At 53.5% G+C, this 26,854-nt stretch overlaps 1 protein-coding gene across 2 annotated transcripts in view; it reads left to right on the top strand.

Moving 5' to 3' along the window:
• The window catches only part of ZBTB7C (zinc finger and BTB domain containing 7C), a 341,438-nt gene that overhangs the window by 307,913 nt on the left and 6,671 nt on the right, over positions 1-26,854 (top strand). For both annotated transcript variants that reach the window (XM_047698044.1, XM_047698043.1), the window contains one exon: positions 20,458-21,684. In XM_047698044.1, coding sequence (XP_047554000.1) covers positions 20,474-21,684 — 1,211 coding nt within the window. In that variant the 5' untranslated portion in view covers positions 20,458-20,473. The remainder of the gene's footprint in view (positions 1-20,457; positions 21,685-26,854) is intronic.

Consider the following 26,854-nt stretch of genomic DNA (forward strand, 5'->3'; position numbering starts at 1 on the left):
TTAATAACTAAAGCTTTATAAATCAGCTGTAGCCACTTCCAAGATGTCCTGCCCACCCCCTGCTCACTGCATGGGAAGTTCCTTGGCCTCTGCCGGCCGGAACAGGGTCGTACATACTCTTGTCTCTACCTCTGTCCGATTCCATCCCAGCCCTAACACTCCATGGCTGCTCTGGGTTGCACTGGGACACATTTCTCTCCCTCCTGGCAGCCCCTCCTACCCCATGGGTTAGGGGGATCCCTGATACTTGAGTGCCCATCCTGCCACACCCACTGTAGTCTGTCTACCCCTGTCCTGACCTGTCACCCCCAGCACCTCCTATCCCAGGTAGATCACAATAATACCCATTTTCCAGTTGTATCTCCATGTGCTGAGGGCTAAGAGACAGGAAAGGAAGGGAGCATGGAGGCCAGGCACCTAATTCGGGAAGGCTTCCTGGAGGAGGTGACGCCTGTGCAAAGTCTCAAAGGTTGAGCAAGAATCAGCCCAATAGAGGTGAAAGGGGGTGAGGGGTTCAGGAGGGAGATTCAGCCCACAGGACAGATTGAGCAAGGCTGAGGTGGTAGGAGGCAGGCATGCTGGTAATGCCTTCCAGTTGTTGGAGGCAGGTTGTCTGCAGGAGACAGAGGAGCAAGGTGGACAAGGGCCATGCGATGGCACCGGTGGCTGCAGCAGGAATGGAGAGAAGAGCACAGATAAGAAAGACGGTGGCCCTGGGACAGCACACTGATGTTGGGAGCAAGGGGGCAAAAGAGAGGGAGACCCATGATCTCCGCCAAGGTTTAGGACCTGGGTAGCTAACTTGGAAGCAGAGACATGGCGGAAGGAGCCCAGGGTGACCTCTTGAGTCTCCTGCTCTGTCTGCTCCCTACTCTTCCTTTCTTCCAGGGAGCCGTAGCTTATTTGTTTGTTCCTCCCCTCCTCTGCTGCCCCCGCTGGCACGAACTCCCCAGAAAAGCTAAAAATTCATCTCATCTGACCCAAATCAGAGGGTGGATGAGCTGGGGCTTTATTACACGCTGGTTAAAATGGGTCTCGCGGGAGAGGATGGGCTCCGTTATAATTGTATCTTTGGTCACCTCTACCCACCCAGCCGAAAAAAACGGGGCGGTCTGCGTCTGCGTAGACGCCATTTTACAAAAGGACCCTCCTCCTCCCTTCAACCTTTTTTGATGAGTCTTGGAAAATCAGCCTGCTGGCCCGGGAAGGAGATGGGCGGTGGGAGGGAGTTGGGGAGGGGGAGAGTGGGGGTCATGTCCTCCCACGGACAGCCTGTAGGGGAAAGAGCTTGGGCGGTTTCAGAGCTGTGTCTCTGGGGACAAGGCAGGCAGCTCTGGTTCCGAGAGGGGCTGGGGTTTAAAAGCAGCAGTTGCCTTTACAGTAGTTTTCTTTATGATTCTTAAACTCCTAAACTGTTCTTGGGGCTTAAGCACCTCATCTATTCAGACTCGAGTGTCAGAAATGCTGAAAGGAGGCTGTCACTCTGGCTTTGAAAGAAATATTTTTGGAGAGGGTGTGGAGCAAGCAATAAATCACAAGTAGCACTCAGGGTAGTGAGTATGAGACAGCAGCCCTTTACAGGCTCTCCTCTTGCCCCCGCCCTCCAGTAGACCCCTGGATGTGGGTTGTGCGTCTGACTCACTGGGGAACATTCGGATGGCTCCCCCCTGAGTGCTGTGGTGTGAGGGTGAGCTGCGGGTCTTAGACTGTGGGTTTGCAGGTATTCTGTGAGTTGTGCACATACTTACGTGGGTCCTGGTCAAGCAGGAAGCATTCTGCACCCGTGTGCTGTGACCTCTCACTTACTTGCCTTCCCTTCACAAATAGGAAGCCAGAAAAATCACTGTGGTTCTCTCCCTTTGTCTCCAGCCCCCAACTAGGCGTGATGGGAGATCTAGGGGAATTATGACCCACACTTGTTTACTATTTTGTTGGAAAGCCAAGATTATACAACATGAAAAGCTAGGCAAAAGAGTAAATGGGTGAGGGCCAAGGGGTAAGGTCCCAACTCCCCAAGGGTTTGGAAGAAATGTGCATTCGTTAGTTGTTGCTGCCTACCAAAAGTGTCCCCCAAACTTTAGCAGCTTAAAATAATAGCATTTATTATCCTCATGATTTTTTTTTAGTCAGGGATTCAGGAGCTGCTTAGCTGGGGAGTTCCTGCCCAGGGTTTCTCATGAGGTGGCAGTCAAAATTTTGACTGACTGGGACAACAGTCGTCTTGGGTCTTGTTTGGGACTGAAAGACCTGCTTCTAAGTTGGTTCACTCACACAGCTGGCAAGCTGGTGCTGGTGCTGGTGCTGGTTGCTGGTGGGACGCCTCATTTCCTCCCTTTGGAGCTGTCCATAGGCTGCTTAGGTATCTCCCAACATGGCGGCTGGTTCCCCCCACAGCAAGAGTTCCAAGAGAAAGCCAGACGAAAGTGGCAATGTCTCTTATAACCTAGCTTTGGAAGTCACAGACCATCACATCCTTGTGTTCTGTGGTCATACCAACCAACCCTAATACAATGTGAGAGGGATGTCACAAGATGTGAATACCAGGAAGTGAGGATCCTTGGGGGGCCATCTTGGAGGCTGACTGACACACAGTGGAAAGTTACCTTGGGTTCAACAGGGACAAGTGAGATTCAGGGAGGGTCTTGAAAAGACTGGGATCACAGGACAGGTGTGAGCAGGCTCCGGAACAGGTGCAGAAGCTGAAATGAGCCTGGTGTGTTTGGAGGGCAATGCCAAGAGATAGTTGAGGTTAGACAACTCTGGGAAATAAGGTTAAGACCAGACTATAAAGGACCATGGTGGGCAGACTGGGGTGGTGGGATGCCCTAAAGAGAGCCATAGAAAGTTCTGTGCAGAACAGGGCCCAGGGGCTCAGATTCTTACTATCTGGGCACCTTGAGTGGGTCACTTCAAGCCTCTAGAGCTCAGTGGCCGCATCTGTAAAATGGGCATCATGAATGAGTTAATATGTGTGAAATAGGTGGGGGACTAGGAAGCAGTAGGTTTTGATTATTGTGATGAACCCCATTTGCAGGAGACCGTCCTAGGAGTCCTGCCATTCACAAGATGCTAAAATCATATCAGGGTTCCTCCTCTTCCCCGTGTCAGAATAGCAAACAACCTCCTGAGGCTGAAACCATGTGCTCTTCCACTATAGAAGAATCTCCTTCTCACCCATGGCCTACCATTTCTAGCCATGGTTATATTGCTATGTGGCATGTAGGTGCTGGACAGAGCCTGGGCCACCCCTAATATCTCACAGTTGTATCCTACAAGACCTGATGACGGCTAAAGCTTGTTCTCATCCACTTCTCATCTGATTTGCACAACCACCTCTGAGATAGACAGCCCAGTGCGATTAACCCCATTTTACAGACAGAAAAACTGAGACAGAGTAGTCGAAATGCCCCTCAACAAATTGACAGTGATCAGACATTACAAAAAACCCCACAGAAGATTTGGGAGTTTGTGAAAGAGGGGAGAGAATCCAAATCACTCAATATTTTTTTTTAAAGATTTTATTTATTTATTTGACAGAGAGAGATCACAAGTAGACGGAGAGGCAGGCAGAGAGAGAGAGAGAGAGAGAGAGGGAAGCAGGCACCCTGCTGAGCAGAGAGCCCGATGCGGGACTCGATCCCAGGACCCTGAGATCATGACCTGAGCCGAAGGCAGCGGCTTAATCCACTGAGCCACCCAGGCGCCCCTAAATCACTCAATATTTTTAATAGTAATGCCTTTAAAATTCTAATATCATCTATATCAACTGTGGATATAGGAAAATAAATCTACCTTCCACCCCTCACTGGCAGTTCTCCAATCCTATCTTGAAGAGCACCTGTAACCAGTTTTTAGTGTCTTTCCAAAGATAGCCCATGCACCTGCCAACGAACGTGTATGCAGTCATTTTTTCTTTCCAAACATGGCAACAAACCATGCACGAGGCAGCACGCTTTGCAGTAAACCTGAGAGATAGTTCTCTGTATAACAATACACAGGTGCCCCTCCTTTTTAAGGGCTGCCTAGAACTCCACCACGTGTCAAGCTAGCCCCCCATTGATGAACATATGGTTTGCTTCTCGTCTTTGCTCATAGAATCAATGCTGCGAGGGGTGATCTTTGTCCATAAGTGGGGCACATGTGATAATAAAACTATAAGATAAAAATCTAGAAGGGGAATTTCTAGGTCATCAGAATTTATTTTTTGCCCATCTGACAGATGAAAATTAAAATCTATTTCTATTTCATTTTTATGTATGTAATGCTGAATGATCTTGAGCATTTTTCACATATTTAAAAGCTGTCTGTATTTCCTTTCCTGTGATCTTCCCGTTCGTGCCTTTTGCCAATCTTTCTAACAAGCTGTAGATCTTTTCCTGATTTAATATAAGCTCTCTTTATAAAGGAAATTAGCCCTTCATCATATGTTCTGCAAATATTTTTCCCGGTTTATTTGTGCTTTGATTTTGTTACCGGATTTTTGTGGTGCACAAATTTTTTTTTTTAAATTTTTAAATTTTTATTTTTTTTTCAGCATAACAGTGTGGTGCACAAATTTTTAAGCCATTATATAGTCAGATTTATCAATCTTTTATGGCTTCTAGATTTTCTGTCTGACTTAGAAAAGCAGTTCCCGGGGCGTCTGGGCGGCTCAGTGGGTTAAGCCTCTGCCTTCGGCTCAGGTCATGATCTAGGGTCCTGGGATCGAGCCCCGCATCCGGCTCTCTGCTAAGGGGGGAGCCTGCTTCCCCCTCTCTCTCTGCCTGCCTCTCTGCCTACTTGTGATCTCTGTCTGTCAAATAAATAAAATCTTGAAAAAAAAAAAAAGAAAGAAAAGCAGTTCCCTTTGAAATTATAAACTCATTCTCCAATATTTCCTTTTTGCGATTTTTTTAAACTTGCAAATCTTTGCTGTACCTGTCATTTATTTTGGCGTAAGAAGTGAGGAAGGGATCCAAGTTTTGTTTTGTTTGGTTTCCTATATGATTTGGCCGGTTGTCCCAGTCCCGTTTATTGGAAAGTTCATCTTAAAATAGAAATTGAGTTCCCTCCTTTATTGTATGCTAAATTTATACAGATATGAATTTATATGAGGCCATTTATGGACTGTCTATGACTTTCTATTGATCTGTCTCACTGTTCAGGATCCAGTGCCAAATATTTTATGTTTATGGCTTTATAATGTGTTTTCCTATCTGGTAAGGCTAGTCTCCCAAATCCCGTCACTCATCTGCTTCAAAACTCTCTCAGCCATTCTTAAATGCTTATTTTTCTGCATGAACTTTAGAATCCACTTATCTAATTTCAATATAAATTCTCGTTGATATATTTATTGGGATCATATGGGATTTATTGAACAATTTAGGAGGCCCTGGTGTGTTCCCAGCCTTATGGCTCCATACCCAAGAGCAGGGTGTATCTTTCCACTTAAATATCTCCAAAAAATGCTCCAGTCACTTCTCTTGTATGGATCTTGCACATTTCTCATGAGCTTATTCCTAGGTGTTACATCTACTTTTGTTGCCAAGTGAATGGGCTCCTCTAACGTATTTTTTAACTTGTCCATTGTTTATCTAGGAAAGTATCCAATCCTATCCTCTGCAAATAATGGGTCTTTGCAAACTCTCTTCTAACTTTTTAACTTTCTAACGCTTATTCCGTATGTTTGATCTTGAGACTTCAAAGGGGACCAGACCTCCTTAGGTGTGAGGAAATCACGGAGCCCATTCCAGCTCCCCGGTAGGCCAGCCAGGATTCTTTGGGCTGGGTGCTACAGGAGGGTGTGGGTGAGGATTCTTGTGCCTTGAGAATATTTTCAGTGTAATTTGGGATAATCTTGACCAAAACTCTCAGGGCAGATGGAAGATGAGTGATGAGTGGTGGTGGGTAGGGGAGGGGAGGGCAGGGCAGAAGAAGGGTTGGGGGTGGGGTAGTTACTCTGGAAGCTGTTGGCAGGTGAGGCCTCTCCCCAGAGGCTGGGAGAGCCCAGGCCTTGGTGCCGGGCTCTGTGGTTGAGCGCGGGCATGGTAGGGGGAAGACAGACACCTGTTTTCGAGGTTTGCATCGGGAAACCAAACTACAGGGAAGGCCAGACTCCCAGGGCTGTGCTCACTCACAAAGAAAAGCCTGTTGCACATCATTATGAAGCCTCCCCATCCCCAGCCCAGCACTGGGGTCCTGGACCCCCACCTCTCCCTTCCTGGCCTCCCATTCCTGATTGTAGCTCCCAGACCACACTAGATTCTTTCTTGGGTCCTATTTCTGTCTACTATTTTGCTGTGGGTTAGTGTCACCTGCTCAGTGAGACCAGAAGCCCCTCAAAAGCAGGTTTGGGGTCTTGTTTAAAACCCCACACAGTGTGAAGCCCAGGTCAAGCACACATTTGAGTAACTGATGACCCGATGAATTGACTGACTGGTGTTCTGCTAGGAAACCACTCAAGACAAATGAGTTTCCACTCATGTCCCAATTGTCCTTTCTTTGGAAAGGGCTCCTGGAACCGAACGGCCTTCAGCTTCTGCAGCAGGCAAGGAAGGACATTACAGCAAAGGAGAGACTGGGCTGGAGTATAAATAGGAAAAGGAAATGCTTGGACTTTCCCAGTGCAATAAAAGTTCTATATAATACTATTATACGTGCAATTAAGCCTGAAAATTGCAAGCTTCTAGTTTGTTCTTCCCAGCCAAACACCAGGCGGTTCTCGTGGTGGATGGCGTCTGTTTAGAAGAAAAAAGCAAGATCGGAGGCAAATCTGAGGTTTCACTTCCTTTGGAAAACACAGGCCGAGCTGATATCCTTGAGGCCATCCAGCTGGGCGGCTGACCTGGGCCCTGTCTGCAGGTTGAGGCGGACAATGGCAGGGAGGCAGAAGTGTTTTTCCAGGGCTGAAGCATAACTAGGACGTCCTATACCTGGGCCGAGGCCCGGGAGTGTGATTCTGCCCTCCTGCCTCCCACAGCCCCGACCTCGGCCATAGCCCTTCCCCACCGGATCCCACCTGAGGTCTGGGAGGTCTGGCACCCTGAGAAGGGCAGCGGCGTGGCTGTGAGTAATGACAGCTAGCTCCTTCCTGGGTCCGAAAATACAGTCTCCTAGCTGGTTTCCAGCTGCCCTTCCCTAGCCCTCTTGCCGACACCCGCCTCAAATGCAATGCCAGGCAGATTCCTCTCCCATCCAGAACCTTCCTGGACTTCCTTCCCGTGGCCGCTTACACAGTCCCGATGCTCCCAAGGCCTCACCTCCGTGCTCCTCCCCCCCCCAATTCCCCCCAGGATTCCCCGAAGAGTGAACAGCAGCCATGACACCCAGCACCCCACTACCCATTGTTCCCGCAGTGTTAAACTCCAGCTTCTGTGCCTTGCTTTCCACACACTGTTCTCTCTGCCAGAATGTTCTTCTTTCCCTGCCCCAACCCCGGCTGCTTGGGTGCCTCTGAGGTCAACCCCCACATCATTTTGTGGGTGGAGCAGCCTCCCTGACCCCCGCAGGGCCCCTGCCTCCTGCCCCCACCCCGGGGACCTGTCCACACCCCTGGGCTGGCACTCCCCACTCCTAATGTTAATTCTGTGCTGCAAGTTCTCGGGACCAGGAGTTCCAGCCTCCCCTCCCCGCTTCTCCAGCCCTCCCTAGAAAGGCCAAACTCCACCAGCTGAGAGATGGCCTTGTAGCCTGTTCAGGAAATGTGGGGCCCAGCTGCCTGGGTTCAAGTCACAGTTCTATCTCAGTCTCCCCGTTTGAAAAATGGGGTGACGATGATGGCACTGGCCACCTCGTGGGGTTTTTGAGAGGATTAAGTGAGAGAATTGCATAAAATATTTAGGACATCGGCTGGCATCAATGTGTATCTCAGTTACCAGTTTGATTCCCTTGCTCTCAGTTGGAGGCAGCTCAGAATTAACCCTCTGTCTCCCACAGGTTGTCTCTCTGTCCATCTGTGTCTCTGTCGGCGCCCCCACAGCCTCCCACAGGGCCTGAGGGGTTGTTGTGATGAATTAGTGCCCATTCTGGAGAAGCGGCTTCCAGGCTCTGCCCTGCCACCACTTGGCTCCACGAGCATCCAACCATCCCCATCCAGGTGTCAGGTAGAAAGTGCTGGCTGTGTGCCCTCCCCTCCCTTGGGGGCAGGGGGAGGGCACACAGCCAGCACTTTCTACCAACCTGTTGGGTCTCCATCACTCTGCCCAGTGTGGCCAAATGCTCATCCCTCCCTGAATTTATAGAACATCCATCCTTTGAAAGCCCAAAGTGTGTTCACGCTTCTTTCCCTGTGTGCCCTGGCCATGTCCCTGTGACACCTGGCAGGGGAGGGCTGGACAGAACCAGGAAACTCACAGTTGGGTGCAGCAGCCCCAAGATTGCCCGAAGTGAGCTGTTCATGACCTTGGAATCCAAGGATCAACCCCGGAACCCAAATATTTAAGTGGATTAGCTGGAGCAGAGCATAGAGCTGTCCAGTCTGAGGGCAGCAGCCTCCTGGTCTTCCAGTAAAGAAGAAACTGAAGCTCAGAGAGGGAATGTGGCTGCGCCAAGGTCACCCGGAATCCAGCTGCAGGGCAGAGATTAATTGTAAACATGAGCTTTGATTGCCCTTCTTCCCCGAAAGGGGTTACCCCTCTCTGTAGACTGCATACCAGGGCATTTCTCAGCCCTTACCCCTCATTCTCTTTCCCAAAACCAACTTGACCTTTCTCCATCCCAACTATGGCCCTCTCACCTGGCCTGTGCTTTCCCCTCTTCCCCTTGTAAAGTCCCCTGGGGTGGCGGTGGCAGTGGCTTTGCACAGGGTCACGGGGTTGCGCAGGCAGAGTGCAGGCAGAGGGCTGGCCAGCTCTGCAAGCCACTTTGGTACCTTCTAGAAAAGACACTAAAATATCCCCCAGGAAGAATGCAAATTGGGCACCACTTAACCCAAGAGTCCACGCACACCCCCTTAAATAACTAACAAACTTGAAGCCACTCCCCCTCCTCCCAGCAGGAGACAGCATCTCTAGACAGAGATGCGAAGAGAAGAGAAGAGCATTCCCAGGGGACTGGCTCAGCCCCTCCCCCCACCCCCATGGAGCCCAGCAGCCAGTGCACCTGAAAAACGCCCCCCCCCTCTCCGGAGGCAGCTGGGACTCAGACTCCCTAACACGGGGCCTGGAGCTGTTTATGGGAGACGAGTGATTTATTTTATTATCTAAATTTTCAGTGGCTTAATAAGGTTTAATAAGCCTCCCAAGGAGTTTTCTGGCTCAGGAAATCACCTGTAATAAACACAAGTAGTAAATCCTTTATTTTGAACATAAAGAGGTGTGCGATTTTTCTTAAAACAAGTCTTCCCTGCCCCCTTTCACCTCATCCTCTCATAAACAAAGGATCAGTAAATAATGAAAGGACGGCAGCTGGGAGGAGCAGCACTTTATTGTCCTGCCCAGACTCCCACCGGGCCAGCCGGCCAGTGCTCCAGTCGTCAGCAGGGGGACCCTCCTGCTGGGTGCTCTGCTGGGGCCCCCAGCCTCCCTCCAGCTCACTGAAGAAGGCCCTCATTGTGTGTTCCTGAGGCCGTGCAGCCCCTTAGAGAACCCACTCTTTCTATCTTTCCTGCAAGGTCACTGCACAGCAGTAGAAAAATCAATGGCCCTGTTGGGGGGAAGGCGGGCATGTGCGAGTTCTTCGACAGTCTTAACCACATTGCTTTATGACCTTGACCTCACTTTACTTCTGTTTCCTTTTCTGCAAAATGGGTATAATCTCAAGGAGGTGAAAGTACTTTTGCAAAGTGAAAGGCTTCAAACCACCCCTTGGGTGAGGGGTTGGGGACAGTGCCCCCCATACACCCACTCTGGGGTCACTCAGTTGCTTATGGGCCACTGCTGCCAACAGGGAGGGGCTCCTCACGGGGTAAGTGAGCAGCTCTGACATTCCTATACCCCCATGTTCCGTCTCTCACCAATGTCCGGGTATGGAGCCGCCCCTCATTCTTCCTTGGCCATGTCTCAGGCCACCCTCCTAGGTACCCCTTAAGTCTGCCCCCTCGAGCAGGTTTCACCCCAGTAAGAATTTAAGTAGGAAGAACCCCACCTGGTTTTTGCTACTATTCCAACCCCTGTGGGAGGTCCTAGACCTTGTTCTCATCAAATCAAACCGGTGCAGGGTATGGGGGGAGGTGCAGGTGGTGATGATGGTGAGGGCGGGCTTGGGCAAGGGAAGCAGCACAATACAGTGGATGGTCTGGCTACAAGGCAGGAGGTCTGGGGTCTCTGTCCCTTACCTAGTTCTGTGACCTTGGGCTGGTGTGATTACCAGCCTGAGCTTAAATTTGTCATCAGCAAAGTGAGCCAAGTAATTCCTCCTGTTCCGGGGATCCTAGGGAAATGCATGGAGAAAAGCCCATGAGGATAAGCCTCACAGAGTATAGAACTGGACAGGCACGAAGCACTGTGGACACAGGGGTTTCAGCAGAGAACCGTGGAGCAGGAACCCAAGCGACTGATCACAGGAGAAAAACACTCAGACCCCCAGCCACAGGGACAGGAAAACTCTGGCCATGGCTGGGATGAGAATCCAGGAGGGCCTATCAGGCCTGGCCCTTGGCCCAGCCCTCACATGTCTTGTCCTGTGGATGGGAGGATGAGGCATTGGGGGAAAGAGAAGGGGAGACACAACTGTGTGAGGCGGGGTGGAGGGAGCTGAATTCCAGCGTTCAGGGAACTCTTGCTGTGGCCAGCACCTTCAGCAGGAGAAGGAAGCTCAGAACTCATTTCTCAGAAACCAGCCAGCTCCAAGCCCAGGCTCGAGGTGCCGTGCACCGGGGACTGTGGGCCCTGGGTGTGTCCTGGCAGGGTAATAGAGCAGGCGGGGCCGGCTTCTCCCAGCTGTGGGCACCCTGCCTGGGGTGCTCCGGGAGGCAGGCTGGAAGTTGAAGGGGCCGGGCCCAGCCTCCCAGCCCACAAATCTGGCCCCGGCTTCTGGGGCAGCTGAGGCCCCGGGACATTCTGGGGCCAAGAGGTGTGGCTGCCCTGCTTTAGGGACCTGCCAAGGGCTGGGTGGAGCATGCCCGGGCAGAGGTCTGTGGGGCTGGTCAGCTGCTTGGGGCAGGCCTCCCTGCCCCTCTTTTGCTCCGGCCCACCAGCCCCTTGCAGGTTTCAGGACCCACATAGACCACTGCCCATAGGAGGCAGAGGGTGGCTGCCCAGCCTCATGGCCAGGTCTAGAAAAGAACGCCACGTCCCTTCTCAGCCCCTGTGTGGCCCCTCACCCTCACTGTGGCCACCTTCTGCCAGGTGGCTTTGAAGCTCCATGCCCAGGCTGGGGAGGAGCTGGGGCTCGAGACCAGTGGGGCCACTCCCAGGGCAGCAGGAGTCTGCCGGCTGGGGCCAGCCTGCCCTGGGGGTTTGGCAGATAGAAGCATAACCCTGAGCCCCAGATTTGCTGAACCGAGCAGGACTCAGGGAGGTACTGGGCTTGTGGATCCAAGCAATAGAACGTCCCAAAAATCACACCACCAAGGCAGCCATGGAAGACAAGAAAAATGTGGGACCGGAGTAGGCATCAAGGCTCAGCCCGCTGTTTTCTAGCTGTGTGACCTGGGGCAGGCCACTTAGCCTCTCTGATCCCATCAAATGGGAATCATATAAGGATGAGATGCAAGGATGAATTCAAGTACCTTATGAATGACAGGGCTCTGTTAAATGCTGCGTGTTCCCAAGGCAGAGGGTTGGAGCTACCGTGCTGCCCTTTATGACTTCAAGTTTATGCCCACGGCTCTCATTCATTGGGCTGTTTCATGGCAATCTGAACATGACCCAGACATAGAAGCAAAGCCTGCCTTAGAGCAGGTGAGATCTAGGCAGTTACTTCCCTGTTTCCCCGAGAAGCAAACCGAGGGCAGCCGGAGTACGTCATTTGCCTACCATGCCCGTCTCGTTTCCGGTAAAACCAGTCTGAGAACATGGGTCCCTGACTAGCACCTGCACCTCGGGGGTGGGGGTGGGGCACTGTAATCTATCAGAGCAGCAGAGGCGGGGGCGTCGGGACACCTTGGTGCAAAGTTTGACTTGGGAACTAACCCATTGTGTCACCTGGGGCACAGGCTCCTGTCTGTGCCTCATTTTCCTCGTCTGTAAAATGGGCATAAAATGTATCCCAGCCTTGCCTGTTTCCTGGGTTAGAAGTACATGAGACAGGAGCCCTGGAAGGGCCTTGGAAGATTATCATGTCCTACATGAGCCGGGGTGGCCCTGGGAGCACATAAAGGCTGTTCTCGGTATCTCTGGGAGAGGTGCTTAAATAGTGTGGACTTCTAGAAAACTTCTAGAAAACCAATGAGGTCCTACTTCCCTCTGCCAAGACATCAGTTAGGGGTCCATGTTCTTCCTGGACTTCATCACTGCGGACACTGGTGGAGAGCTTCCTGTGTACCGGGGGCACTTCATGTGCCTCTCCTCATCCAAGCCACGGGACGACCCTGAGAGGTGGACGTGACCATCATGCCCTTCATACAAAGGACGAAACTGAGTGGGAGGACGGTGATACCGAGTCCCAGGGGCCATCAGTGGGGGAGCCGGGAGGTGGACCCAGGCAGTCCGAGAAAAGGGCCTCCCCCTCCACCACTCCGAGCAGGGTCTTCTGTTCTCAGAAGGCCATCTGTCCACTTCAGACCCCTGCTGGCTGAAAACCAGTTCCTGCATGAGGGGATTCTGGGAACCTAAAGTCTTCCAGATCCAAATGACATGGGACAGCTTCTTCCTGCCCCTCTGTCTGGTGAAATCCTCTCTGTCCTGCACAGTGCAGACAAGGCCCCTCCTCCTGAAATCCGGGCCTGATCGTCCAGGCCACCGGGGTCCAGTGCCTTTCTGTCCCTACTTCTCATTTGTGCTTGGGACTGAGCCACCCTGATGTGCATGGGTCTCAGCCCCGAACCCCCCCCTCCCTGGCCCACATCCCTCAGCCCTGACTTTGATAAATCTCTACAGTAAGAGACAACCTTTGGGGAGGAGGGTTTGAATCCCAAGCTGGACTTTGTAGGAGGCAGTGTGGTGGAAAGGGATGAATATGAGTGTTGGCCCCAGGTGCCGCTGGGTTCAAATCCTGCTCCGACCCTTGCCGGCTTGAGGTTCTGGCGGCTCACTCTCTCCATACCAGGCTCTGGATCTCTAAATTGGAGGTGACGATAAAATATAGGCACCTCTCAGAGCTGTGTCCGCTGAGGAAGGATTTGAGGCGCAGTGACCGGCATGTTACGAGCCATCCGTACATGGTAGATCGTCGCAATGATTCTTGTAAATGCTCTAGCCAGCTTGCTTGACGGGTTATCAGAACCGGACACAAAAGAACACAAAAATTCAAGTCACATTCAAGAAATTTGTACTGAAGGACTTCTAAAGCCAGATTTCTTTTTCCTTCCTTCCTTCCTTCCTTCCTTCCTTCCTTTGAGAGTATGAGCCGGGCGGGGGGAGGGCAGTGAGGGGGAGGGGCAGAAGGAGGGAGAGAATCTTCAGCAGGCTCCACACTCAGCCTGGAGCCTGACACGGGTTCAATCTCAGGACCCTGAGATCATGACCTGAGCTGAAACCAAGAGCTGGGTGCTTAACTGACTGACCCACCCAGGCGCCTCTAAAGCCAGGTTTCTCTAAGGCATTGCTGTGGGTCAAAGGCCCTGGTGGCCTCTTCCAATTGCCCTGCCCCCACCACTTTTCTGTTTCTCTTATAGGAATACCTCCTCCCCTCCTTAGCTAGTACACTGGGGGCATGCCCCATCCTCCTGGTTGGGGAAGAGGGGGACATGGGCACCCTACCTGGGACAAGTAGTGTTCCCATTCTATAGCTGAATAAACAGAGGCTCGGAGAAGAGAAGTACTTCTTTGGTCAGACAGGGCTGCTCAGACATCCCTGGTTCTAGAACTTTCCCTGGAGGGCAGAGGCCCAGGGAAGGTCCCCTGGAATGATGAACATCCAGGAGAAGTTTTCAGCTGTCCTGCGTCCTTCCTCTTCCACCTCCTTTCTCCATCTACAAGCTCCTCTTTCCCTCTCACCTCTCTCCTGCTTCCCCTTATATTTCTGATCTATGTTTTCTTCCTATCCCCTCCTAACCGAGGTTTACATTTTGCATTATGCCTCTCCTGGCTGCTGAGAGTTTGTGTGTGTGTGTGTGTGTGTGCGCGCGCGTGCGCACGCACGTATGTGTGTAATTCTCTTTCCTGAGTGTATTATTCTTGGAGACAGCACTGCCTTGGCTTGGGTGATGAAGGGGATGCAGGGCCTGGGCGGGAAGGTAGGGGCATGGTGTGGCATCTCCTTGGGGACACTGCTGTCTACAGGCCCTCCAGGGCCTGGGAATCTCAGGGTCACCGGGGAAGCTCCCAGAGTGCACGGAGGGGGCAATTCTTCCCAAAGAGACAATGAAATGGCAAACGGCAACCCCACCTCCTGCCCGGAAGAACGGCTCCCAGGGTCATGGTTATATCCGCTCCTCCGGGAATGGGACAAGAGCTCTGAACCGAGGCACGATGAGAAGTCGCTGCTGGGCAGGCAGTCCAGCCTTTGTGTCCAGGGTCACCCAGGCCCCAAGGATGAGGCCCCGTCCTCATCTCCCTTTTTCACCTTAGCTTCTGGAAATCATGACAACAGTCATCAGGTTTTCCGTGAACTTGAGATGATAAGATGAAGAACCAGAGGCCCAGAGAGGCCAAATGCCCTCCCAAAGCCACACAGCTAAGGGCTCCTGATTCCCAGTCCCAACAGACGACGGGGCTCCCAGAGTGACGAGAGGGACAGTTAGTGTAGGAATGGCCAGCCTCCCTTCCTCAGGGGGCTCCGATGAGACACTGACCACCCACCCACAGTTCAGTGGGTTGCGTCTCCTCTATTTTAAAAAGGCAAGAGAAAGCTTAAAGAATTGTAAGAATTTTCTCTCAGAAACATTTAGAACATTTTTGTCCTTAAAGCAGTAAGCCCTTAGCAAGCAAGAAAATGTGGCTCTCCATAAAGAACTGATTTTCTGGGACTTTTCTGATTTGGACTTGATGCTTAACACTCACATTTCCATTTGCAAACCTGAGCAGAGAGGGTGTCTCTGAGCACAAGGAACCTGCCACCCATGTGGTAGCTGGGTGGGAATTTGGAGAAGGGGCCATTTCCTTATTGCATCTACTTGCATCTATCAAAACAGCCTTGTAATACACTGATTTTGTTAGACTGGAGCTTTTAACCACCGTCTGCTAAATATCACAGATCTATCATGTCTCCGAAGTCAGTAGGCCCTGTGTTAGCTACTGATAGCTGCGTAACAAATCACTCTAAAATTTAGAAACTTAAACGGGGAGTAGACGTTCGCTGCCTCACAGGGTCTGTGGGACTGGAATTCAGGAGCAGCTCGGCTAGGTGGCTCTGGGTCAGCAACTCTCAGAGAGTTGTAGCCAGGATATCAGTGGGGTCCCTGGCATCTGAAGGCTTGCCTGGGGCTGGACGGACGGCCCCCTCTCACGGTGGCTCAGTCACACAGCGGGTGAGCCGGTGCTGGCTGCCGGCAGGAAGCCGTGGTCCCTTACCATTGGGCTGCTTGAGTGCTGAGTGTCCCTATAACATGACAGCTGGCTTCCCCCAGAAGGCCCCTTATAACCTCCTCTCAGAAGTCACACACCATCACGTCTGCAAATCCCACTGGTTACACAGGTCAGCCCTATTCACGAGGAAGTGGACCATGCGAGGCCATGAGTCCTTGCTGCCAGGAGACAAGAATGACATCTTTGAGTCCGCCTTTAAGGGCAGTGCCATTGTATAGTGAGCAACATGCACAACGGTAATTTTGGTGCCACTGGGCCTCTGCCCTTGGCCTTCACCAGCTGCGTGCCATAATGACAGTCTGATCTCGAACAGAAACACCGAGATGCAGAAAATAAGTCCAAGACAGAGTGAGGTCCATGGCAGGAGTCATCCGGGCATCTGAATTGAGAGCCGGAGAAAGGATCATCTGAGTGGAGTCTGGGAGTGTGGGTGGGCTGTGACCTCCTGGAGAAGGAGGATGATGGACGTGCGGGGTACTGGGTGCTCTCCAGCCAGGAGCTCAGCACGAGCAAAGGCACGGAGGCTGAGAAGCAGGTTTTGTGTCGGGGAATTAGAGAGGGAAGAGGGTACAGGGCTAGGGTGTGGGGCACATTTGAGATCAGTGCTGTGGGCTGTCAGCTCAGAAAGTGCGATGGGAAAGACTGACAGAGCCTCAGCTCTATCTACTCCTCTCCCCTCCTCCCCTGTTGTCTGGCAGAGCTTTGCCAGAACCACCACCAGTCAGGGTGGGGGGTGCTTGCACAGAGAAGGGGAGGCTCCCCAGGAGAAAGTGAGCGAGTTCCAGGGTCCCCTCTGGGGTCTCAGAGCTGCTTTGTCCCCTCTGAGGAAAGCCACAGCCTGAAGCTTGCTTGGGAAGTCTTCCTGATGCTGCAGCTCCCAGAGCCGGCCTAGCCTTCATCCTCCTGCTGGCCCTGCCTGCTTGGCCCTCCTGGGAAGGGAGGACCAACCTCCCCTGCTGACCCAAATCCTTTCCACCCCTCCTGCACAGAGGCAGCCCTGAGCATCTCCGAATGCCCGGAAGTCTGGGCCCCTCGGGGGATAGCAAGGACCCGTGGCCTTCCTGGTGGCCTTTGTGGAGTGGAGGTAGGAGGTAGAGTGGTTGGGGTTAAGAGCTTGGCCTGGCGAGCCGGCCTTCGGACTCAGAGCCTTATGCTGTAACTTAACATCTCTGTGATTTATCCTTTTGTCCCTCCCTCTCCTCCTCTGTAAGATAGGGACGGTGATGATTAGAGGAGCTAAATGCCAGCTGTTGTGAAGATGGGCAGGCCTGAGGCCAGGTGATGGTCCTGGTCCCTCATTTGGGAGCCCCACTGTGGGGGGCAGGCACTTGGCCTGTGGTCGGCCCAACCCTATCCTGCCATCCAGCCCTAAGAGGCCTGAGTGTCTGAGCTCACTGCACAGAAGGTCATGTGGGACCTGCCTCCCACAGAGCAGCCCCGGCAGTCAGGGCAGTGTAGAAGTGTAGAAGGAGCCATCCAGCAGGGAGCCTCTCAGCCTGCCAGGCATTCTCAAGCCCTCTGCTTTCCCTCTAGCCCCCACCATGGCAGCAGGGAAGCCTGGGATGTCAGGGAAGGAAGGAGCCTTAGAACTCTCTCTCTGGCATGGACAATTGAGGCCTGCAGCCTGGGGTTGCCCTTCCTAGTCAGAGAGAAAGAAGGGAGTCCTACATAGGACCTCAGGGGGACCTGAGCCTCCTGGAGGGAGGTAGAAGTGGGATGGTTTTTCAGTAGACAAGAACCAAGTTAAATGGGGCCATTCAGAGCAGAACCTAGCCCCCCAGACCTAGAGTGCCTTGGTGGAACTGCCCACTTTGCATTTGCTGTTCCCACAGCCCGGAACTCTGTTCCCTACATCGTCCTGTGGCTGGATCCTTCTTACCATCCAGGCAAAGGACACCTCCTCAAGGAGGTCCTCCCTCACCACTCTGAGTAAAGTAGTCTCCCTCTCCCTACCACCCCACCCACTACTATAGATAGATGATAAATAACATTGGGGTGGAAGAAGATTTATTGATTGGTTTATGTTGTTTCCTATCATTTGATTTTTTAAATTAAACTTTTTATTTTTGACATCATTTTTTGATTCTCATGTGGTTTTAAGGATCGTCCAGATATCCCATGTCCACTTCACCCAGTTTTCTCCAATGGTAACATCTTTCAATATCATAGCCACATCATCCACATCAGCCACAATCGTGACCTTGACACAGTCTAGGTAAAGGACATTCCCATCGCCAGGAGGGTCCCTTGTGTTGCCCTTTTATAGCCAAGCCCACCTCCCTCCTGCCCCACCCCTCCCATGTTCTCCATCTCTATAATTACGCCACCTCGAGAACATTATGTAAATGGAATCATATAGGATGTAACCTACCAGTATTGGCTTTTTTCACTCTGGCTTTTCCAGGAATTGTATGCATCAGTAGCTCATTTCTTTTGATCGCTGCCTAGTCCTCCCTGGAATGGATGCACTGCGGCTTGGTGAACCATTCACCCGTTAAAGGAGATCCGGGTTCTTTCCAGTTACTGACTACTATGCACAAAGCTGCTGAGAACATTTGCATTGAGGTTGTGTGGACCTAAGTTTTTATTTCTCTGGGATAAGTACTTAAGAGTACTTGCTGGGTCAAATGGTAGTTACATATTTCGTTTTTTTCAGAAACCACCAAGTTGTTTTCCAGAGAGGCTGTGCCATTTTACATGCCCACCAGCAATGGCTGAGTACTCATTTCCCCACATCCTCACCAGCATTTAGTGTTATCACTGTTTTTATTTTAGCCATTTTGAGAGGTGTGTAGGGAGCTCTCAGTTCTCTCTGGTGAATCTTGCTGTATCTTTATCACAGTTATGTCTGTAAGCGGGGTTAGAACAGGGGCTTTCTTGGTCTGCCCTCTGTGCATTCCTGGAGGTCAGGGCAGAGCCTGGCTCTGGGAAAAACCCAGTGACTAGTTAAGGAATGAATGTCTGGCCTGTGGGGTCTCTGGCCCTCCTAAAGAGGAGAAGGTGGGAAGGCAGCAAAGCTGTCATTCTGGGAAACCTCCTGAGCCCCTCCCATCACTGGGATTGCTCAGGGAAGCCTTGGGCCCTTGGTGATGGGAGAGGATGGAAGGGGGAAAGAGCATCAGCACCCTGCACTTCCCGCCAAGCTCCTGGTACCTCCAAGACCCCATTCACACATACTGTGTGCCCGGCACTCCTCACTCCTCTCCTTCCTCCCCTCCCACTGCATCTGCCTTCCCAGAGTAGAAACGTCCAGAAGATAAATGTGTGGGGATCCCCAAAGCTCTTCCCACAGGGGCACAAGGATTTCAGGTTTTGTTTTTATTTTTTATCTTCTGTCCACGGTAATCGCACTGGGGTATGGCCCAGGTTTTGCTAGGATTTATCATGGGCCATAAATCAAGCTTTGCCCTAAGTAGAAGGGTCCTCCTCTAGGTGATGGCATAAAAATTGAGGTGGCTTTTTGTCCAGGTTGAACCTGCAGACTTGGGCTGTGAGTCTTACTCCCTACAGGGAGGTAATTCCTGGTGTCCTCCGTCCTGTACTTTTCCCTCCTCGCAGCTCTCACTGGACACACTTTGTATTTTATATATAGAATGCTAAGGGGTCTCAGAAGAGGCTTCTCCCTGCAGGGGATGCCTTTCCCTGAGGGTAACAGAATACAGACAGGATACATTAATGATGTACTTGAATTTAATGTGGAATTTGAATGTGTACTTTATATCTGAAACAGCTCACAGATACACATAAATAGGAAGTATATACATGTATAGGAGGTCAGTATTTAAAAGAAAAAAAGAGGTCAAGATGTGCAAAAGAAGAGAAACTTCATCAGCTAAGATGAAGCCAGAAGGAAGGTCCAGAAGGCAAAACGTGGGCTATAAGACCCCGGTTTCCATGCTGAAATTGGGCCACAAAATTGGTTTTAAGATTCCTAGCAGCTCTATCCATTTGCTCAGGCCGCCATAAAGCAGCATAGCCCAGGGGGTTCCAACAACAGAGATCGATTTTGTTATGGTTCTGGAGGCTGGAGGTTCAAGGTCAAGGTGTCTGTGGGTTTGGTTTCTTGTGAGGCCTCCTTGATTCATCTTCTCACTGTGTCTTCGTGGGGTGGCCCCTCCGTGTGTGTCTGTGGCCTCCTGTCCTCCTACAAGGCTACCAGTCAGACCAGATGAGGGCTCGCTCATATGACCTCACTGTAACTTTAATCACCTCCTTAAAGGCCTTACCTCCAAATACAGTCGCATTCTGAGATACTGAGGGTTGAGAGTTCAACATAAACGGGTTGGGGGGGGCACCCCAGCCCAGCTCTTCACAGGAGCCAGTAGGATCAAGATGTTCATCCATTACCTGAGTCACAGGTTTTGTGGGGGGGGAAAAAAGACAAAAAAACAGAGCATTTTCCCAGCAGGAGCCCCAAGAGGTGACAGACCATTCCCCCTGTGGTGCTTTACCCACGGATGTCATGTGGGTAAGTGGTGGACGCTGTCCCCGTAGCACGCAGAGCATTGGGGTTCCCGTGGTCCATTCTGGTGTTTCTAAAGATCCACGTCAGTGAAATGGAATTCAGTGGAAAACATGCTCGCGAGAAGCTTCCACAGCCTTGGTGGCAGGGCAGATGCCCACTGCCCAGTGAGAAGCCTAACTCTGAGGGCCTTCGGGGTCCCGGGAGAGAAACTGCACGTTGGACAGTGAAAAGCCTGGCTGGCGAGCTGGGCCCTGAACGGCAGATGGGGTTTGGTAAAGCCAAGAAAGAGGAAGGCCGACCTCCTGGTGGAGGGGGAGAGGGCAGGGGAGGGCAGAGGTGCTGTGGCCACCACGCCCAGCAGCCTGGCCTCCAGGGGGCCCCAGCACTGGGGATCCGCTCCCGGGACGACGCCTCTAACCCTGGTCTCCTCTCCGTGCATCCCCGCAGGGCTCTGGCTGAGACCATGGCCAATGGCATCGACGAGCTCATCGGCATTCCCTTCCCCAACCACAGCAGTGAGGTCCTGTGCAGCCTGAACGAGCAGCGGCATGACGGCCTGCTCTGCGACGTGCTTCTGGTGGTCCAGGAGCAGGAGTACCGTACCCACCGCTCCGTCCTGGCCGCCTGCAGCAAGTACTTCAAGAAGCTCTTCACGGCCGGCACCCTCGCCAGCCAGCCGTACGTCTACGAGATCGACTTCGTCCAGCCCGAGGCCCTGGCCGCCATCCTGGACTTCGCCTACACATCCACACTCACCATCACCGCCGCCAACGTCAAGCACATCCTCAATGCCGCCAGGATGCTGGAGATCCAGTGCATCGTGAACGTGTGTCTGGAGATCATGGAGCCTGGCGGGGACGGTGGGGAGGAGGACGACAAGGAGGACGACGATGATGACGACGAGGACGAGGATGAGGAGGATGAGGAGGAGGAGGAGGAAGAGGAGGAGGAGGATGAGGACGACGACACAGAGGACTTCGCCGATCAAGAAAACTTGCCTGACCCCCAGGACATCAACTGCCACCAAAGCCCTTCCAAGACGGACCATCTCACCGAGAAGGCCTATTCGGACACACCCAGGGACTTCCCTGACTCCTTCCAGGCTGGCGGTCCTGGGCATCTGGGCATGATCCGGGACTTCTCCATCGAATCTCTGCTGAGGGAGAACCTGTACCCCAAGGCCAACATCGCCGACAGGAGACCCTCTTTATCGCCGTTCGCCCCCGACTTCTTCCCGCACCTCTGGCCGGGGGACTTCGGTGCCTTTGCCCAGCTGCCCGAACAGCCCATGGACAGTGGGCCGCTAGACCTGGTCATCAAGAACCGGAAGATCAAGGAGGAGGAGAAGGAGGAGCTTCCCCCACCCCCACCGCCCCCCTTCCCCAGCGACTTCTTCAAGGACATGTTCCCTGACCTTCCCGGGGGGCCGCTGGGCCCCATCAAGGCGGAGAGTGACTACGGTGCCTATCTCAACTTCCTGAGTGCAACCCACCTGGGGGGCCTCTTCCCGCCATGGCCGCTGGTGGAGGAGCGCAAGCTAAAGCCCAAGGCCTCCCAGCAGTGCCCCATCTGCCACAAGGTCATCATGGGTGCCGGGAAGCTGCCGCGGCACATGAGGACCCACACCGGGGAGAAGCCATACATGTGCAGTATCTGCGAGGTCCGCTTCACCAGGTGTGTATTGCCGCCCCCAGTTCGGGGCGGGGGTTCAGAGCGGGACACGGAGGGCTGGGATGTGGAGACATCCAGTTCCGGGGAGGCCCCGCTGGATCCGAGAGGCATGTCAAGTTTATTTGCTAGAAGGCGCGTACGCGAGGCCTTACCTGGTGCAGGGATTCCCAAACCCATTTCAAGAGCTAGAGGGTTTTCTGAAATACAGATGAGGTAGAAGGCTGAGATACAGTATAGGTGAGCGCAGAGCTGTCCCGGGTAAGGCAGAGCGAGCCCCCCCCCCCCCCCCCCCCCCCCCCCGCCGCCAACCCCGCGCTGTGCTTGCTTGACCTCCCTCTCCCCTCCCCCACTATGCACCCGCGGTAGCCAGGTTGAAGCCCCCCAGTGGAGTGTCGCCTCTTTAGTTTACTCCACGCATGCTCGGCCGCGTCCTGAACTGCTGCAGAGACCGTCACCACAGCCCTGCCCTGGGACAATGGGGCGGTTCCTGCCATAGCCTTTGCTTACAGAGGAGCAGTCCCCCTCTCTGTGGCGAATTGGCCACCTGTAAGTGCATGGAGAGGAAAATGCCAGAGCTGGGACATGTATGACACCAAAATCTGTGACTGGGAGACTGCAGAGACCCCCCCGCCTCCCTGTAGTCCTTTCAGTCCTCTTCTGGATCCTATCTAAAGGATCAGCCTCCTTTTATGTTCTCCCGCCGATTCTCCATGTCAGGACGAGGGTTCACTCTATGCGGTTATAAAGTTTGAGATCTGAAATCAGTACATCACAAACCTTCCATCTGACACAGACTCCGTGCCATTCAGCAAGCGTGTGATATGTTCTCTCCATTGCAACATTTGGGTTCAGAACTGATTGGGGGGGGGGGGTGCTGTGGGCTCAGATGTGTTCCCTGCTCCGTTTTGCTGGTCCTCATATGGGAAAATAGGGTTTGTTGGTGCTGGGTGTGGTCACTGGTGTGAGGCTGACCCGGGCACTGCGACAGTGGAGAAAGTTCCGGCGGGTGGTGTTGCATCAGGGCATGGTCATTTCTGTGGATCAGATGCAGACAGAGCCTGGTGGACATCTGCCCTGTGACCGTGACTTACCAGACTAGGTCCTTGCCCCACACTGCCCCGTTCCCTGGCAAAGAACTCCCCTTGAGACCCACACTTGTTCCAAGGGCACTGCCACTACTCCATATCCTCTTGGAGATTTTTCTTTGGGAATTGCTGGGGGCTCGTTGTTTTGAGTTTCCTCGGTGGGGCCCAGCTTTGGCCTTTGAGGAGAGAGTGACCTTTTTTTTTTTTTTTTTTTCTTTTTTGGAGCCAAGCTGAATAATAGCAAATCAGGGGTGGTACTTTTCCGGGGAAAAAAATAAGATGAGCCTTACAAAATAATGAGACCCACTGTCTTGGGTGGCTTCAAAACTCTCTTTGAAGTTTCCCGAGAAGGGTATCAGTAATCTGTTCAAGTGACAGTGGCAGGGGTATCAGAGCTCTGCAGGCTCTTTGGTGACTGGAAGGAGGATACTGATTGTTTCCAAGGTGGCTTTGGGGTCCCTGCACAGCTGCTTCTGAGACAGACACCCCAAACAGAATCTCTCCCAGATGCTTGGAGCTGACAGTGGAGGAAGAGTCTCCAGGTGCAGAGGGGCAGGGCTCCACTTACCCCAGGGGCGCCCCCATAGTCTTCCCCACAGCCCTGACCTCAGGGCACTCTGCTCCCCTTATTGGCACACAGCAGCTGGGCCCAAAGTCCCTGGGACTCGCCTCCCCGGGATAGCCCTCACTAACGGCCCTGCCACTCGAATCACCCCCAGCACCCGCCACCACCACCACCTTCTCCTAAATTTACCTTAGCCCCACAGACCAGGCTGGAATACCTGGACGATCAGTGACAAAAGCAGGGGGATCATTTTGGGGAGATAAACTAGGCCACAATTCACATTCGACTACCATTCACCCATCTCCAGCCTGTGACTCCCAGCCCAGGCCCCTGGGAGTGACTTCAAAGACAAGGACACTCTTCACAGGCCAGATCCAGCTAGGCCCCAAGTCAGTCACAACACCCCCTCCTGCCATCTGGGGTCCATGTCCCTGATTTCCCACACCTGTTCCCTTCCCACAGGGCTGACTCCGGGACCCCTCTCCCCTGCAGGGGAGCCCCGGCTCTGTGGCTTTGGAGGAGGTGCACATCTCAGCATGCCACACAGTGAGCCTGCCTAGCACCCCAAGTCCCTTCCTTTGCTGGCCCTCCCCTCCAGGCCTTTCCCACACACACAGCCTTCTGCGCAGGCCGTGCCAGTCTGTGGGCCCTGCCTTCCCTTGGGAAAATGTTAAACTTGGTCAGTCGCTGCAGACAGACTTCTTGCCCTTCTGACACGAGAACATTCTGAGTAAGCCTCCTGGTTCGGGTAGGACACTGGGTTGTAGAGGAGGGCCGCATTCCAGAACCCTCCCTCCCAGCACATTCCTGATGATCACATAGTAGGGGGCTTAGGGGGCGGCTGCGTCTGCAGCCTCACCAGCCCTCACCAGCCCTCCGGGCCAGATCCCGGCAGTGAGTCTGCCCTGCTGCCCTCCGTCTGGTCCACTCCTGCTCAGCTCAGGGACCACCATCTGGGCCCCCTGAAGCAGCTGCGTTCCTGCCTCAGTCAGCACCTCCCCTCACCCAGCTCCCGCTGGACTCTGACCCTGCTGAGAAAGATCAGAGTTGCTCTTGGGCCCCCTCCTTCCCAGGATCAGGGGCGCCCCAGAGTGGGGGGAGGCTGGACATTTTCCTGGCCTCCTCACACAAGGGACTCTGGGGACTTGATTGCGTGCCGAAGGCTGCCGCTGACCACCCTCCCTGTCACATTCTTTAGAATGGCCGGCTGGCTCCATGCTTCTGTCCTGCCCCCTCCCGGAGCTGGCCCGCCAGGCTCCTTCTCTGAGCCCTGGCCTCTCCCTGTAGTCAGATCCCTCACAGCCCTTCCGTGGGGACCCTCCTGGGGGCTGACTGCCTGCACCACCTCCCACAACGCCTTCCCTCCCTCCCCAGATGGAGGCACTTCAGCAGCCCCTTAAAACAGCTGCTGCCTCCTTGACTCAGGATTCCCAGCCTCCCTTGTAAGGCCAAACCACTCCTAGGGACTGGGTCCCTCGGAGGGTGAGGGATCTCGGACGGGCCGCCCTCCACTCCTCCTCTTAGACACTATTTTCCCTCTCTTTCCTTAAACACAGCTGAGCTTCCGCTCTCTGGTCGGGGCTCCTTTCCCTTCCCCTTGATGCTGACCCCACCTCCCATCACCCCAGGGGATGTTGGAGCGGCCCACCCTCCTCTGGCAAAGTGGCCCTTTTGGCCCAGGCTCTGAGTTATGACCTCAGATGCCGACTCCCAGAATGTCTACGTGTCATTCCTGACGGCTTCGGCAGCAGCGGTGGTGGAAGGATCGGGGAGTCCTTCCCGCAGAGCCCCTTTTCTGTCCTGAGAGCCCAGCCTGTAGCTTTCATGCTGTGGTTCTCCAAGAAGAGAGGGGAAGGCCTCCCCCACCATGGCATTGTCTCTTCCTTGGCGTCAGACCCTCACCTCGGAGACAGTGCTCGATTTCAAGCAGCCCTGGGGACCATTGTCTTTCCGCTGATTGTTCCAGATATGAGACACCCCTGGAGCCTCAGGCAGGGCCTTGAAGGCTTCAACCAGACTATGTTTCTTTGGCCCCACGCTGTCCCCTCCCAGCTCTGGTCACCCCACAATCACATGGAGTCCTTCTCCCTGAGTCTTGCACACTGAGCATCACTGTCTGGCCGGCCCCTGGGAGTGACTGTGACCTCCTCAGTGTCCACCAGGCCTCCTGCCACCAGCCCATAAAGGCTGCAAAGCTTCACCTCCGACCCCTGCCGCCCGCGTGAGCCCCATGCCGGTTGCTACACACACCTGCAGTGGTCTGCTCTCCAGACCAGGCCAGGAGCCCGGCAGCTGCCTTTTCCCCATATTTCCCTTTTAGCCCTCCCACTCCTGGCAGCCCTGGGGACTTATTAAGACAATGCAATGTCATTAGCAGTGGTACCAGGAAGAGGGGTTGTCTCAGTCTGTCAGGTTACCAAGAAGTGTGGGCGGATGGTGCTGGGAAAGCATTGTCGGGCCTGGGAGCCCTCGCGGAGGCCGGGGACCCCGGACGAGACCCCGTGGCCCTTTCCTTCACTCGAGGGAATGAGCTCATAAGGACCGACACAGCTTTCCCATGACATGCCCCACTGGAAGGGGGAATGCAGATCAAGGCTTGGGTGCACAGAGCCTGGACTGGTCCCCAGCACAGGATCGGGGAAGGGGATGGCAGACAGGGAATGGGATGGCAGGGAATGGCAGACAGGGATGGCAGGGAAGTCAGGGCGAGCCAGAGCGCACTGGAATCGGAGCCAGGGGAGCTCTGGGAACTGCTCCTGCACCTGCAGGTTAAGGGTCAGTCGGCAAAGGCTCCACGAACGCTCCCTGCACGGTCCAGGTGGTGTACCAACCCTGCAGAATACAGAAGCGTCCGACAGGTTCTCATCAAAGCAGGTCGGGTAGCTTCGGTGCCACGGACTGAGTGAGGCCAGAAAAGCAGTGCCCCGCACTCACTAAGTGATGCTGAACGGGGGAGTGGGGAGGAAGGGAGGGGTGTGATGGTGGGGAGAAGGGGCTCCTTGCCCGGCAGTGACCTAGCTCGAGGGACAGTATTCAGGTCACGTGCTCTGGAAGGTGAGGGCCAAGGATAAGACCTGGGTGGACATGGAAAGGTTTGTAGAGGATTGCCCTTGAAGTTGACCTTGAAGGGTGGAGGTGAGGAGTTGGGAGTGGGAGACATTTCCAGCAGTGCAATTTGCCAAAGTAAACTGAGAAAGAGGTGCAGGGAGGAGGGGGGCCGGAACGAGGGTTCATGGCTGGGGAGGAAGGAGCACGCACGCTGACATCTGGGCTTGGACCTCTGGTGGGAGCCAGAGATGGCACACTGGTATCCAAACACGAGATCTGCAGAGAAAGGGAAGGAGACAGGATTTACCAAGCATCCATTTCATAATACGGCAGGCTCTCTACTGGAAGGAGGGACGGCTAGAAGTCTGGCTCATGCCTCCAGGTGTTCAAAGACACAGAGTCGACCAGTTCCCCAGAGCGTGGCCTGCTGAGGGACCAGCATATACGTCTAGTGGAGGGGGGGCAGTACTCTGGG

This window comes from Lutra lutra, chromosome 12, assembly GCF_902655055.1.
Source record: "Lutra lutra chromosome 12, mLutLut1.2, whole genome shotgun sequence".
Classification (NCBI taxonomy): domain Eukaryota; kingdom Metazoa; phylum Chordata; class Mammalia; order Carnivora; family Mustelidae; genus Lutra; species Lutra lutra.